The sequence below is a fragment of the Sceloporus occidentalis genome, unplaced genomic scaffold, assembly GCF_023333645.1.
Source record: "Sceloporus occidentalis isolate IW3139 unplaced genomic scaffold, rSceOcc1.0.p SCAF_5, whole genome shotgun sequence".
NCBI classification, from domain to species: Eukaryota; Metazoa; Chordata; class Lepidosauria; order Squamata; family Phrynosomatidae; genus Sceloporus; species Sceloporus occidentalis.
In genome coordinates this window covers 2497229-2513204 of record NW_028316985.1, presented here as the reverse complement: position 1 = coordinate 2513204, position 15976 = coordinate 2497229, and the positions used below count along the sequence as shown (strand labels likewise).

Sequence of the window (15976 nt, the reverse complement as noted above, 5' to 3'; positions counted from 1 at the left end):
TCTCCTATATGGTTTTTAACATCTTAGCCTGATCAAGAATCCAGTGGAGCTTCAAAAGCTTGCTACGTGAATTTTGTGCATTGTGGTGGGCCAATGAAGGTATTCTTTGGCACTTTACAGAACACCCAAAAGGGCGGTCTGCCGGCGCCTGTGTTTGCTGCGCAAAGGAGCCGCAGCGGACAAACCGCGCGGCTCCTCCGTGCAGCAAAAAGCCGCAAAAAGTGGCTTCTTGCGGCATGGTTATGATGCTGCAAGGTGCCAAAGGCACTTGTGGCATCATAGCTGTGCTGCGACGTGTGGGCGCCAAGCGTCCGCCACATCAAAATGGTGGTGCCCATGTGTATAGGGCGCCGCCATTTTGTACGTACTAGGTACGTACTAGGGTTAGGGCGTCACTATTCTTTAATAAAGGCCTTGTGGATTTCAAACCACTAGAATCATAGAATTGGAAGAGACCCCAAGGGCCATCCAGTCCAACCCCATTCTGCCATGCAGGAACTCTCAATCAAAGCATCACTGACAGATGGCCATCCAGCCTCTGGTTAAAGACCTCCAGGGAAGGAGACTCTGCTACACTCCAAGGGAGTTTGTTCCGCTGTTGAACAGCTTTTACTGTCAGGAAATTCCTCCTAATGTTAAAGTGGAATCGGTTTTCCTGTAGCTTGCATCCACTGCTCCCGGTCCTGTTCTCTGGAGCAGCAGAAAACAAGCTTGCTCCCTCCTCAATATGACATCCCTTCAAATACTTAAACAGGGCTATCATATCACCTCTTAACCTTTTCTTCTCTGGGCTAAACAGACCCAGCTTCCTAAGTCTCTCCTCATAGGGCTTCATGGTTTCCAGACCCTTCACCATTGGACACACTCCATCTTGTAATTAAATTAAAATAATAATAATAATTATTTATTATTATTATTATTATTATTATTATTAATTGTGGTGCCCAGAACTGGACACAGCATTATTCAAGGTAAGACCTGACCAAAGCAGAAGAGAGTGTCTCTATTACTTCCCTTGATCTAGACACAATACTTCTATTGATGTAGCCTAAAATTGCATTGGCTTTGTTAGCTGCCGCATCACACTGTTGACTCATGTTCAACTTGTGGTCTACTTGGACTCCTAGATCCTTTTCACATATAAATCTCGTTCAGCCAGGTGTCCCTCAACTTATATCTATGCATTTATTTTTCTGTCCTTAGTGCAGAACCTTACATTTTTCTGTGTTGAATTTCATTTTGTTAGCTCTGGCCCAGCTTTCTAGTCCATTCAGGTCATTTTGAATTTTGATCCTGTCCTCTGGAGTATTAGCTGCTACTCCTAATTTGGTGTCATCTGCAAATCTGATAAGCAGGCCCTATATTCCTATGCCATGCTGGCTCTTATAAGGCATTTGCCAAACTTTTTTGGTGATTGGAGGGAAGCATTTAAGAGTTGGTTGAGTAATGCAAAGCCTTTCTTTTATTCCAGGCTGCATCCGCACGGTAAAAACCATCCAGTTCAACACCATTTCAACTGACATGGCTCAATGCTACGGAATTCTGGGAACTATCATTTGTTGTGGCACCAGAGTGTGCTACAGTTCCCATAATCCCATAGCATTGAACTGTGGCAGTTAAAGTGGTGTCAAACTGGATTACTTCTGCTGTGTGAATGCAGCCCCAGAGGATGGGAGCCACTGTTTAGGAGACCTGTTTTTGAGATGTTACATAGCAACAGTCCATTTTTGCTTGCAGAAAGATCAAGAAGGCTCTCTGAAGATCTCCGGTGCACACTGCATATACTGTATTTTACACTTTTTGGTAAGTGCATAATAGATATATACCCACTTTACATTTCCAAGATGAAATCTGGGACATGAATGGCCCAGAAAAAAAGGAGAGAGTAATCAAGATGGCAAAACTTATTAATGAAGAAAAGAGAAGCTAGAGCCTCATTCCTGCTTACAAATAAATCGCTTTGCGATCCGAATCGATGGATCGGTTTGGCAGAGGAACGTGGTTCACGCTACATGTGCCCCGAACGCATTTTCTTGCTGTAAAACCAAAATAAAACAACCCAGTTGTGGTTCACATTGACAAATGAATCGATTCAGTTTAAACAGTTTCCTGCAGGCGTCTCTCAAAATAGCCCACTTGTAGTTCACGTTGGCAAATGAATCGGTTCAATTTGAACTGTTTTCAGTGGGATTTTTTTCTCTGCCCATCACTTGCATTCGCATTTACGTACTTCTGTACGAATGTCGAAAGGCGGGCGGACGCAGGTTGTTAATTTCCGCTCCCCTATCCGGCCACAGCAGATCGATTCTGATCCGCATCTTGTTCTCACTGACACTGAATTGATTCGTGAATTCAGTTCTTTTAGTTTTTTGTTTTTTATAAAACATTTTATTTACATAGAGCTAAAAAAAAGAAGGGTATATATCTCTAATACGGTGAAACATGAATTCAATTCTTGAATTCAATTCTTGAAATCGATTCCAATCTGCATCTGGTTCACACTGACACTGAATTGATTTGTGGATTCAATTCTTGAATTCAATTCTTGAAATCGATTCCAATCTGCATCTGGTTCACACTGACACTGAATTGATTTGTGGATTCAATTCTTGAAATCGATTCTTGAAATCGATTCCAATCTGCATCTGGTTCACACTTGCGTGGGATCGATTTATCCAAAAAAGACATAGAAACAACCAACGTCAAAAAGGTGCTGGTAAAATGGGTCTAGCGCATGACTCCCCCTCTCCAATTGCTTCAGCGATTCAGTTCAAGTGTGAACCACGGTCATTTAAACCGCTTCAAATCGATTTGCGAACCGGTTTAAAGCGCAGTGGGAGTGAGGCTTAGGAGAGGCTGCAGCATGTTCGTTTTTAGTCTACAGAAACGGGCAAGATCCTGGCCCCTCTCCCCATTGCTGAGTTTAACTGAGGGCAAACTACTATTGTATTTTGAGGCACCAAACACACTGCAGAAGCAATCCAGTTTGAGACTGCTTTAACTGCTGTGGTTCAATGCTAGGGAATTCTGGGAACTGTAGTATTGCGACTCGAGACACTGAGCCATTCTCTATCAGAGAGAGCTCTGTGCCACAACAAACAATTCCCAGGATTCCCTAGCACTGAGCCAAGGCAATTCCTCAAACTGGGTTACGTCTGCAGTGTGTTTTGGACCTAAATTTCCCCTCAAATAGAGAATTTGTGAATGGCACAGTTTTTAATTGTGTTTTTTCGAACCCAGCACCCGAAAATCCAATTAAAAACAGCTACAATATTAAAAAAGATGGTTTTTTAAAAAGAAAAAAATCCTCAGGGTTGGCCTTTGAAATGCCTAAAACTGTAGGATGTGCTGTAAGTATATAACTTATAACACACCACATTAGACATTTAAAAGGCCCATACTTATTATAGTAGTAACACATCATACAGTATTAGACATTTAAATGGCCTACCCTGAGGATCTTTTTTAAGTCTTTTGATATGTGTTAATGTTATACGTATGTGATGTAATTTTATAATATTAGTAAAGTTCATGTCAAAAAACAAAATAAAATTTGCTATTATAATTTCAAAAGTGGACCCGCAATTCGGCTTCCGTGCAGTTCTCTATTTTTCCTATCTCTGTGGCTACGCTGTTTCCTAGGGCGCATGCGCAAAAACATTAATCACTAGTGCGCCTGCGCCCTCCCCTAGCTATAAACTCTGTTACGGCGGCCACTTGGGGTCATTATTTTCGGCCTCGCGTTCTCTTCCCCTTTCGGTGCTTTTCCTGCGGAGGGAGCGATGGCCGGCCGGGGGAAACTGATCGCGGTGCTGGGCGACGAGGACACGGTGACCGGCTTCCTGCTGGGCGGCGTCGGGGAGCTGGATAAGCACCGGCGCCCCAACTTCTTAGTGGTGGAGAAGGAGACCGCTTTGGCCGAAATCGAGGAGGCTTTTCGGTGAGGAACGGGGGGAGGGGAGGAACATAAGCGCAACAGCCGGGGAAGCTGGTTGCCATGGAAACGGGCGGACGAGACCATTCTGTGATCAGAATGGGGGGATTCTCTGCGTTTGGACAGGACCATTCTTGCTGAAGGGCGGGGGGATAAAACAAGAGGCAGCGGTTGTTAAAGTGAGGATGGCGGATTCGGCGGAACAAACCATTTGGGCCTTTTTGGGGGTGATGGGAGAAGCCATTTGTAAATAGAGGTTGGCACGGAACTTTTTTTGGAGTCACGGGATTCTGGGAGTAAAAAAAGCAGCCTGGAGGATTCTGGGAGTTGAGGTCCAAAGATTAGGAAGCTGGGGGGGGAGATTTGGGGAACTGGGAGCCCAGAAGAAGTAGAGGATTCTGGGAAATTGAGTCCCATCCCCCCAAAAAGACAGGGTTTGGGGGGATTGGGGGAAGAGGGAGTCCCCCAAAGGAAGCAGGATGAGAGGGCGGTGGTGGCTCTGGGAGTTGGAGAGCCAAAAGTGGCAGCCGGGGAGGGGTCTGGTCTGGGGGAATTGAGGGTCCCCCAAAAGTGGGCTGGGGGCATTCTGCTGTTGGAGCAAAAAACAAACAACCCCAAGTGAGTCTTTAGTGGGCTTAATTCCAGGCGGCCCATGCGCCATGTTCTAGAAGAGACTGTTCCTGAGGTCTCTCCAGCATCTGGCTGCCATCTTCAGAGGATGCTGGCATGGAAGAGAGTTGGTGCAGCATCCTCTGAAGATGGCAGCCAGATGCTGGAGAGACCTCAGGAACAGTCTCTTCTAGAACATGGCGCATGGGCCGCCCGGAAAACCCACAGAAACTATGGACATGGAAGCCTTTGAACCCAAAGTGAGGAGGCATCTCTGCTCAAACCTTCCTGAAGGTCAGAAGAATGGCAGGTCCGGCCAAGGAGAAGGGCAGCCAGAGGCGGCTGGAGCCGGCAGCGTTGGAGGCCCTCCAGGAGCCAAGAGGCCGGTTGTGTGTAAACAGAAAGTCTTGCCAAACCTGGTTCCTTCAGGAGAGGCCAAGAGAGGAGGCTTGGAAGGACTCTTCAGGGAAGGGGCCCAGGAGGCTCCAGTGTTTTAAAATGCCACGGAAAGTGACGGAGTACGGTCTGCCTCAAGAGCCAGCGTGACACAGGGGTTTCAGCAATGGGTTGTGACTCTGGAGACCAGGGTTCAAATCCTGGCTCAGCCATGCAACTCCACTAGGGAGACCTTGGTCAAGGCTTAGGCTGCATCAATAGAAGTCTAGCGTCTAGATCAAGGGAAGTCATAGTCCCACTCTATTCTGCTCTGGTCAGGCCCCACCTGGAATACTGTGTCTAGTTTTGGGAACCACAATTCAAAAAGGATGTTGAGAAACTGGAGCCATGTGTCCAAAGGAGGGCGACTAAAATGGTGAAGGGCCTGGAAACCATGAAGCCCTATGAGGAGAGACACTGGGTATGTTTAGCCTGGAGAAGAGACGGTCAAGAGGTGAGATGATAGCCCTGTTTAAGTATTTGAAGGGATTCAAAGATATAGCCATGTTAGTCTGTAGAATCAGTACATAGAGAGATCTTGTAGCCCCTTTGAGAGTAACTGAAAGAAAGAAATTGGCAGCATGAGCTTTTGTAGACTTCAGCCTACTTCCTCAGATTTAGACTTGTTTGTTTGCAAAAGCATCTGAGGAAGTAGACTTCAGTCTGCAAAAGCTCATGCTGCCAACTTATTTCTTTCAGTTAGTCTCAAAGGGGCTACAAGATCTCTCTACGTACTGATTCTACAGACTAACATGGCTGTATCTTTGAATTCTATTTGAAGGGGTGTCCTGGAGCAATGGATGCAATCTTCAGGAAAAGAGATGCCACCTCAACATTAGGAGGAGCCTCCTGACAGAAAGAGCTGTTTGACAGTGAAAGATGCTGCCTCAGTGGAACATGGTGGAGTCCTCTCCTTTGGTGGTTTTTAAACAGAGGCTGGATGGGCATCTGTCAGGGGTGCTTCGATTGTGAGTTCCTGCATGGCAGAATGGGGCCAGACCGCATGGCCCCTGTGGTCTCTTCCAACGCTATGATTCTGTGATTTGTTTCTCTCTCTTGAGGTGCAGGAAAAAAGCCAAGCTGAAATATATCTGAGGTTGGCTTGGGTGGAAGACAGGCACTTCCATCCAAGTGGATATCTGAAATGCCCTCCTTTGGTTAACCAGACTTTGTGCCTCAAGATCAGAGCTTCCACTTCCGCTTTTGGGTGGAATAAAAGCACTTCCTCTATTGGTTTCTGCTACTGGGCATTCCTATGACTTGTGCCTTGGTCGGGTGATGGGGACATTTCTTTTTCCGCAGTGGTGACAACAAGCATGGTCTAGTGTTTTTAAAAAAGTTTTTATTATCAGTTTTTTTCAAGAATAAAAGACAAACTCATATAAAATACATAAACATTCAGCCCCCAATAATATTCCAGACATCCATTTCTTTATACACTTAAGTAAAACACAAAACACAATTAAATTACACTCATAATTATGACATGCCATTTCATCCATAACCCACTCACTACTTCCTCACCTTCTATTCGTCTGTAGTGTCTGTAAAACCCCTTTCTGGCACCAAATCTCAAATGAGTTAGTTCTCCTCCTATCAGTTTTCTTCACTGTTCAGTTTTCACAGCCATACATAGAAATGGGAAATATGACGGCATGGACAACCCTAACGTTATTATTAAGTGATCATACATTTGCATTTCAGGATCTTCTCTGGATCCTTCATAGCTGGGACTCCATGAAGCTTGCAGCTTGAGATGATTACAGTACAGTTGGCCATCCATATTTGCGGCTTTGACTTTTGCAGATTAGATTATTTGCTGTTTTTATTAATATGTTCTCTCTATGAATCACTAAGTCCTCCTGGATGTTGACCATAGGGTTGTGTTGGAGAACCTAGAAGTTCCTAGTGGAAACACTTCTCTAGGCATTTGCAGGTCCTCCAGCATGATTCTGTGATCAACCTCTGGGATTAACTTCTGGCAGATGTTGACCATGGAGTTGCACTGGAGGGCCTGGAGACTCCCAGGGAGGTGTTCTCTTAGGTAAAAGAATAGTGTTTTTATTTCATTTGCATTTTTCCCACATTCACGGCGATCCTTCACACCTAACAGCAGCGAATGTGGAGGGACACTATATAGTTAAGGACACAGGAAGATTCAACATCAGAACAGACTCAAAACTATTATCAATATTAAAAACAACTTAAAGCATACACTTTAAAATGGCAAAAAGCACTTAAAACAGTAAAACATCCTAAGGGCAGCCATGGAGAAGGCCCTGTCTAGAAGACTACTAGCCATTGTCCTTTTCCTCTCTCCCTCCAGGAGCTTCTTGAACCGCGAGGACATTGGCATCGTTCTCATCAACCAGTACATCGCAGAGATGATCCGCCACGTGATTGACGCTCACACCAAGTCCATCCCGGCTGTGCTGGAAATCCCTTCCAAGGAGCACCCCTACGACGCTTCCAAGGACTCCATCCTGCGCCGTGCCAAGGGCATGTTCACAGCAGAGGACTTGCGATAGATGGAAGATGGGCGCCTCTCTTTCCTGGTCAGCTGTTGCTGCTCTCTTAGTGTCATCTCATAAAAGAGCTCTGCCTCCCCTTTGCTTTGGATGTGATTACTGTCAATATTACCTTTCACTTCCTCCTGTCCTCTAAAGTCTGGGATCTCAACTGTACTGGAGTTTTCTGGTTCCAGCAAAGTGGGTGATCAGCATTCCTGCAGTTTGTGTGTTTGTCTTTGCTTGCATATGACATTGGAAGTTGTTTTGGCAGCAGCTGGATGTTCATCTCTGACCTTGTCTTCATTTCCTTTTTTTAACTAGTCTTGGTACCACCATATAACCTGCCATTGCCCTTGTACCCATCACACAAAAGATGTCTACAGTGTGGATTTCTCAGTCCAGTAGGGATGGGAAAAGTTCAGCCTTCCAGATGTTGTTGACTGCAACTCCCATGATCCTGCACTATTGGTTAGGCTGACCAGGGCTCATAAGAAGCCTACGTGTCACCCATCCTTGTGGTAGAGGAAAGGGGAGCCTTGGCTTCTTCTAATGAATTATCAGCTCCATCTTCCTTCAGATGGTGCTGGGATTCCCTGGAAGCTTGCTTTCTTTTTTAAAAAAATCTTTATTATTTACATAGCGCACAGTTCAAATTATATGATCTATAATACATAATATACTTTTTTCTCTTCTCCCTTTTCCCCCTCCCACAAATAGACACTCAGAGGGTATATATTCCCTTTAAATTGACAGTCAGAGATACGGAAAATATCGTTAATTTAATTTTTTGCTTCTTCATACCCCATTTTTTCTTCATCTTGCAAAGTGTTCTATGGCCTAATCCATGACCCTGCCCCAAGTTTGTGAAGCCAGATCTTAACTCAACAGCCAGAGGTCAAGCATATGTTCCCAGAGAGGATGGGGCTGGGGTCTTGGAGACTGTAGGTGTCCAAGCGAAACTCTTTGAATTGGTTCCATGCCAGAAAATGTTCCCCCTCATTTGTTCTCCTGATGGTTGGCCATCCAAACCCTCATACTCCAGGATATCTTTGCATCCCTTTACTATTTATATCCATGTTCCTTTCCTCCTACAAGGTGGAATTACTGTTTTGTTTCTTGCAGAAATTCTGCTGGGGAAGAATTGCTGTGATGATAGTTGTTCTCTCAACAATATTCAGTGGAGGCCCTTGTTGTGACTTGTTGCTTTTTCCAAGGTCACACACATGCTGTAATAATGGCTAATATTATTTATATTTCCAGTTTCCTTTGAATGAACCTGTTCAGTTACAAATAACAGGATTCAATAAAGACAGTCTCATTCATTTGCTATCTTTGATTACTGAACTGAGATGGCTGAGATGCTGGGAAGGTAGTTACAAAAGGGAAAGGTCTTCTCCATATGTTTTTTAAACATGAATTTTTAGTTTGGTCCTAGTTACTATCTATCTATCTATGAATGTATGTATGTCTGTGTGTAATTGGAACTAAGCTAAAGCCAAACAAGAGAGCCAGTATAGTGGTGTCTTTCTGGGCTGTGAGGATGTAGAAGAGACATTTTTTTTCTTTTAACATTGGAGAAAGAATGGAAGTCACTTCTTGTTAATTGTTTCAGAAAGACTGCTTCTGCATCTAGCTTGCCCCTGACCCAATGAATATGGTGGAAATACCGCCATAGAGGGCATTTTGGAGGAAATTAATAATATTTTTTTAACAGTAATTTTGAAACAGGGGGTTCCTGGGGCCACAAACATTTGCCTGCCTCTGTCGTACATGGTCAAATGTAGTGTACAAGTCCGACATGTGGGAGTCTGCTATAGCTCCCCTGTCAGCACACCAAGACTCCTGGTTGTCTTGTGATAGTCCCTCCCAAACAGTGGAGAGTGGGTGAGCATTGGAGAAGCGTATAGTATATCCCCCTAGTCAAATGCAGAGGGAGGACATCTTCCGCCAGTGTCCTCTGGAGAAGTCAGCAGACGATGCCATTGCCCTGCATCTGGCTAAGGGGACATAGGCAGATGCTTCTCTGATCTCTACTCCAGTGGTCATGGGATGAATGTTCAGGAGGGCTCTCACAGTGCAATGGTGAGTCTGGAGAAGGGCTTGGGTTGTATGTTGTGGAGGGAGGAAGGGAATCCCAACTTCTGCAACCATTCATGCAAATACTTATGTAGGTGTAAGGTGGATGTAGCCTACCTGTGTTTCTTAACAGGATGCCAGTCAGTATCTCACCTGTGCGCTATTTCTGTGTAGCAAACTAGGCCTTTATTTGCTGCTAACAAGTCAAGATGGCCTATTGATGGAGGTCAAAATAGCTCTGGGCTTCTCAGCAGTTTCCTTCCCTCCCTGTGCCTCAATGTCATAGAATCATAAGAGTTGGATGAGTCCAGCCCCTTGTGCCATGCAGGAATACAGAAAACACTCTTAGATGGCCATCCAGCCTCTGCTTAAAAAATCTCCAAAGGAGGAGGCTCCACCACTCTGAGGCAGCAGCATCTTCCACTGCCAAACAGCTTTTATTGTTAGGAAGTTCTTAATATTGAAGTGGAATCTCTTTTCCTGTAGTTTGAATCCATTGATCTGTGCCCTAATATCTGGAGCAGCAGGAAATAAGCTTGTTCCATTCTTAATATGACATCCTTTCAAATATTCCATAGAATTATAAAGCAGGAAGAGACCCCAAGGGACATCCAACTCCATTCTGCCATGTAGGCAGACACAATCAAAGCACTCCTGACCAATGGCAATCCAGCCTCTGTTTTTAAGACTTCCAAAGAAAGAGACTCCACAGTTCTCCAAGGCAGCAGCATCTTCTGTTGAGCAGCTCTTACCCTGAAGAAGTTCTTAATGTTGAGGTGGAATCTCTTTTCCTGTAGCTTGTGTCTATTATTTCATGCCCGAGTCTCTGAAGCAGTAGAAAACAAGTTTTTTTTCTTCCACATGGCATTTTTTCATATATTTAAACATGGCTGTTATGGTTCAGTGTGCTTCAGCTCCACCAAAGGAGGAGGAGGCTGGCCTGTGACCTCATAAGAGGATCCTGAAGCTACTGTGATGTGATGGTTATTCAAGTCTTAGTAGCCACCAGAGACCCTCAGGAAGGTCAAACGTTACCTGTAAATTCCTTGCCCACTGGTCATTTGAGAACAAGTGGGGGGAGAAGGGTGTGGGGTGTCCGAGGGAGTGATCATATTGATTGAGTCGAGTGCTGGGCAGTGCCAAGTCCTTCCCCTGCCCAGCCATGGCACGGCCATTGAATATGGACTCACTCCAACAGAATTTCTGGAAAGAGGAGTACGGGAAGGAGATGATGCTCCGCTACAAGTGGCACCAGAAGTATGGGGCCATTGTCAAGGCCAAGCAGGCCAGCCAGCGGGAACGGCACAAGAGGGCCATTGACAACACCCTCCGGCTCCCTTCGATCAAGGCTCCTCCGCCTGTGAAGCCCAAATCTCCTCCCCCGCCTCCATCTCCCCGGGTGCCAGCCCGGGAGCGTGACCTGACCGGACTGGACACCATGATCTTGGAGGCTGAGATGAGGCCAGTGCCTCGGGAAGTGAGGGCCCTCTTGTACCAGGGCATCTCCCACGAGGATGAAGGGCGTTACCGCTACTTGAAGACCCGGCTTCTTGTCAACCCAGAGGACAAGTACACATTTCCGGTCACCTCCAGCTTCAACTATGGGTGGCAGATGGGTAGGTGGGCACATGGGTATGGGAACCTGCAGGGACCCCTGCACCAGATCAAAGGTCTACTCATGAGCCACTCCCTTGGTTTAATATTCATGCACCAGGATGTGCCTAAGAAAGTCATAGTCCCCCTATATTCTCCATCAGTCGGGCCAGAGCCTGCACAGACCACATTCCAAAACCCCCTCCACCATTCATAGGGCCATCCAGTCAGCTTGGCCTTAGGCAACATCTTCCTTCCTGCCTTGGTCCTTCAATGACCATTGCTAAAATTGAACTTGTCATCTCCACCATACCTACAAAGCTTGCATTTCTGTGGCTATTCACACAGTCCTTCCTGGGCAACACTTCACTCCTTGCATCGGAGGAAGCAGACCAAGTCTGCAAACGCTTATGCTACAACTTCTTTCATACACTTAGTCTCAAGGGTGCTACAAGACCCTTTTGCATGCTGATATCCCAGACTAACATGGCCATGTCTCTGAATTCCATCCCCATGAAAGGGACTCTACACTAAAATCAGACCCTAACTGCAACCCTAGTCCTCACTGCTTTTAATTTTTGACCCTTTTCCCCCCTCCCAATGTATAACAGGCAGCTACAATGTAGGTTAAAAACACACACAGCCGAATCCTAATCATTATAAAGGTTAAAAACAAGTATTAAATGACAAATTCAACTTTTAAAAATAGCATAAATTTTAAAGAGTTTAGAAACATTGAAAACATAATAAGGATAACAGAACAACCATGCCCATTAAAGGTCATTTCCTAGATCTGTGGCCCTGGCCCTGAGTCTCCAGTTTTCATGGGTTATTTTCAGATGGGAGAGAAGGTGTGAATTCTCCAGTTTGGATATGCTCATCTCCAAGCAAGAAGAAAGGGTTTGGGTGCAGATCTCCATCTCAACTAGGACAGCAGCAGCTTGCAGCAATTTGAAAGGCTTAGCCGATTTGTTGCTGCAACTTTCAAAGCCTCACCAGAGGCTCCTTCCAGCTTTGCGTCGCTGGGCGCAGCCTTTAGATGGTTGCGCCATCGACACAAAGCAGAAAGGGGCCAAGTGCCCCCTTTCTTTTTGTCCCCACCGCTGTTGGGTGTCCTTGGGGCCTGGAAAGCGGCGGATCGGGGCCTCAGAAGCTGCTGCTGTGGCAGCTGAGGCCCCAATCCGGCGGGGAAAGGAGCGGGAACAGGCCATCCCAAAGGGGCGGTCTGTAAACCGCCTTGGATAGCTTTCTCCATCCCTTGCAGCCATTTAGCCAGGGCTCACCTTCTCCTCTGCACCCACCATCTGGCTGCAAGCAAGCATGCTGTATTACTGTATATACTCATGTATAAGTCTAGAAATTTTAATTAAAAAATTGACTCAAAAAACCTGGGTAGACTTATCCACAGGTCAAAGTAAGTACTGTACTTATCAAAAAAGGAAACATGCCCCAGTGAAAGGTGAGAGCTTAATCTCTTCTCAGAGCACCTAAAAGAAGCATCAACCCCTCTAGTGTCTCATCCATACAGCTTTTTGGGTGAGCACAAACAGTTGTGCATGTCAACATTTTAAAAGATTTTTAGCATCGTTTTCCTTTGCTTCATCCTTTATATCCTTTGTTACATGCTGCTAAGTTTTACTCTCAACTTATCCACAGGTCATATCGGCGCTATACAGACGGGCCATACGGGGTGCTGTCATTACGTGTGAGGGGCGGTGCTTCCAGGTGCGACTGGCCCCTTGCACGTGATGAGGGCGTCAAAATGGTGGCGCCCTGTACATACAGCCGCCGCCATTTTGATGTGACAGATTGGTGCACCGTGGTGTCACAACTGCACCGCATAAAGAACCCGCTTTTTGCGGGTTCTTTTTGCTGTGCGAGGGAGCTGCGCCGTTTGTCCACTGTGACTTCTTCGCACAGCAAACCAGGGAGGTGGGAGACCGCCCTTTTTGGGTGGTCTGTATCCCGCCATCAAAATCCATAATGTTGCCCCCAAAACCTGCCTTCAACTTGTACACGAGGTCGACTTATGGTCGAGTATATACAGGAAATGTCCCTTATCCTGTCCCCTTAAATACGTGAGAAGGAATAATTGCTTGTTTCACCTTAAATCTGGGAACAGGCCCTGTAGCTAAGATTTCCAAAGGGGAAAATGTGTTTTTCGTGTATGTGTGTTTGAATAACAAAATGCGAGTGACCATTCTCGCTGGTTAGAAAATAACTGCAAAACCCACACATGGCAGGTTCTTTTATTTAAAAAGTGCACGCGGTTTAATCTGCTTAAGCGGAGAGGCCTAGAGGAGGCAACCCTGAGGCGCATAGGGAAGACTGGTTGGGTGGAGAGAGGCTGTGAGCAGCCTTGAAATATCTGCTCCAATTTCTCCTCTGACCCGCTTTGTGTCTCCTCAGGGAAGATGGCCACTCTCCATGTGGCTCCTACACCAAAGTGCCGCATCGACAGCTTCTACCGCAAGAATGGGGCCTTCTCCCTGCTGCACCCACGGGACGTGGCTCTCTAAGCCAGGCGTGCTACTCTGATGGCTTCCTTGTTCGTGAACAAAGCCCACAATTTCTTCTATCGCTTGGGTGTTTTTTTACCTCCCTCATCTCCCTTCCCATGGTTACATTGGAGGGTGGCCATCTTGCAGTTTACAAATTTGCTGGGGGAATGGTGCAGTTTTGACTTGGAAGGCCTGGGACCTGCTGAGATGACATCATGTCCCATGGGTCTGTTGGGTGAATAATGCAGTACCAGGTCTCTTCTGGTTGTAGTATAGCGGGTGAGCTGAATCAGCCCAGAAAGGGACTTACAACCAAATAACACATCTAGGGGTAGCCTTGTCGGCCATATAGCAAAGTGCAACAACACCCCAAATCCACAAAACAGTGATCACTTGTGTATTTTGGTTGTTCCAATGAAGGTATCACTGCTTTGTAGATTTTGGAAGTTATTGTACAGTGGGTGCTCCTCAGAGCTCCCTGTGAAAGTGGAAAAACGGCAGTGTGTGTGTGTGTATATATATATATATATATATATGAGAGAACACCTCTCTGGGACTCTCTAGATCCTCCAATGCAACTTTGCAGTCAACATTTGGTGGAAGTTGACCATAGAGTTGAGCTGGCACAACTCTATGAAATCTGTGAATAATGAAATCCGCAAAAGTCAAATCCACAAATGTTGAGGGTCAACTGTACGTCCAAATATTACTGTTGATCAAGGGGGACCCTCCCAAGAGAAACATGGGCATACCAGGTTGCTTGTCATTTGTAAGTGGGGCTGCTTTATTGATTGCAGCAAAGGTTTGTAACTTCTGAGCGCATGGGAATCGCAGATAGGCAAAAATGAGTCGATTGACTATTAACATGGATGCAGACCATGTTCTGGTCAGCAAAAGGAGAACAGGTCTGCAGTCGAAAAATGTAGCACTCTGAAAACAATGAGGGTCTGTGAAACTAGCTCCTGGGAAGTTAGCCAACTAGGAGGGTTTTGCAACATTTGGTACAGCTGATTCTTCCTCATGACTGCCCTCTGTCTAACACACTGCTGTTGTCTCAAAAGGAGAAAGGGGTGCAAATTGCTCTCAATATGGTATTTCAGTAGCTCTGTGGATTCTGGATTGATCTGGGAGGTCTACTGTACAAATGGAGAATAAGCAAACCTGCTCAAGCTAGGTCTCCATATAGATTTCAGGTTACCTGTCTATGGTCCTGTATTTTTACCATAGACCAACATATAGCATGTCCAAAGAGGGTAACCAAAATAATGAAAGGTCTGGAAACTATGCCTTATGAGCAGCGACTTAGGGAGCTGGACATGTTTAGCCTGGAGAAGAGAAGGTCAAGAGGTGATATGATGATAGCCCTGTTTAAATATTTGAAGGGACTTTATGTTGAGAACAGAGCAAGCTTTTTTTCCTGCTGCTCCAGAGAATAGAACATGGAGCATCCTGCAAACTACAGGAAAAGAGATTCCAGCTCAATATTAAGAAGAAATTCCTGATGGTAAGAGCTGTTTGACAGTGGAAGACACTGCTGCCCTGGAAAGTGGTGGAGCCTCCGTCTTTGGAGGTTTTTAAACAGAGGCTGGGTGGCCATCTGTCGGGGGGGGGGGGGGGGGCTTTGGTTGTGTATTCCTGCATGGCAGAATGGAGTTGGACTGAGTGGCCCTTGGGGTCTTTTCCAACTCTGTGCTTCTATGGGGTAAGACACTTTAAAAATTCAGTTCCTCCCCTCACCCTTCAGGCCTGGGAGCTTCCAGAAGTCAAGCATGAGTGATTTGTTGTACTTGCAGCTTCCTCCAACAAGGGGCTCTTCAGACCTGAAGTTCAATTTCCAGCATCTCCAGACAGGTCATAGGGTTGCCATACTGAAAATTGGGGAGAGCTACTGTCTCTCTAATCTTTGTGTGCAAGAAGGCATTTCAGCAGGTGTTGCTTGCCACATAGCCAGTAACAAGCCACACCTGGTGAAATTCTCTCTTCTACACAACCCTTAAAGAGTACAAGAGACCTCTCCAGTTTTCACTCTGGCAGCCCTAGTTGCTATATAGACAAATCTGCTGACTATGTTTTGGTTGGAAACTCAAGATGAGAAAGAATTTCCTGACATTAAATGCTGTTTGATGGTCAAAATAGACTACCTCAGAAGACGGTGGACTCTCCTTCACTGGAGGTTTTAAAAGAGAGGATGGGTGGCCACCTCCCAGGGATGTTTTAATGGTGAGGTTCCAGCAATGGCAGAGGCTGATGGCCCCCAGGATCCCTTTCAACTCTTGTGTCTATGAGACACCAGAAGCAGCCTCCTTCTCCATCGGGGT

The 15976-nt window shown here is 45.8% G+C and overlaps 2 protein-coding genes across 3 annotated transcripts in view; both read left to right on the top strand.

The window, feature by feature from the left end:
• The window catches only part of LOC149311551 (protein SPMIP1-like), a 72309-nt gene extending 58143 nt beyond the window's left edge, over positions 1-14166 (top strand). Inside the window, exons 1-2 of one of the 2 annotated variants that reach the window (XM_089527365.1) lie at positions 8880-11180; positions 13567-14166. In XM_089527365.1, coding sequence (XP_089383491.1) covers positions 10727-11180; positions 13567-13676 — 564 coding nt within the window. In that variant the 5' untranslated portion in view covers positions 8880-10726 and the 3' untranslated portion in view covers positions 13677-14166. Of the gene's footprint in view, positions 1-8247; positions 11836-13566 lie in introns of those variants that run through there. The other variant, XM_089527364.1, reaches the window with a different exon arrangement.
• Positions 3684-8810, top strand: LOC149311552 (V-type proton ATPase subunit F-like). The gene is made up of 2 exons (XM_089527366.1): positions 3684-3940; positions 7305-8810. The coding sequence occupies exons 1-2, from the start codon at positions 3783-3785 to the stop codon at positions 7504-7506; spliced, it is 360 nt and encodes a 119-aa protein (XP_089383492.1). The 5' UTR covers positions 3684-3782; the 3' UTR covers positions 7507-8810.
• Positions 14167-15976: the final 1810 nt, after the last annotated feature.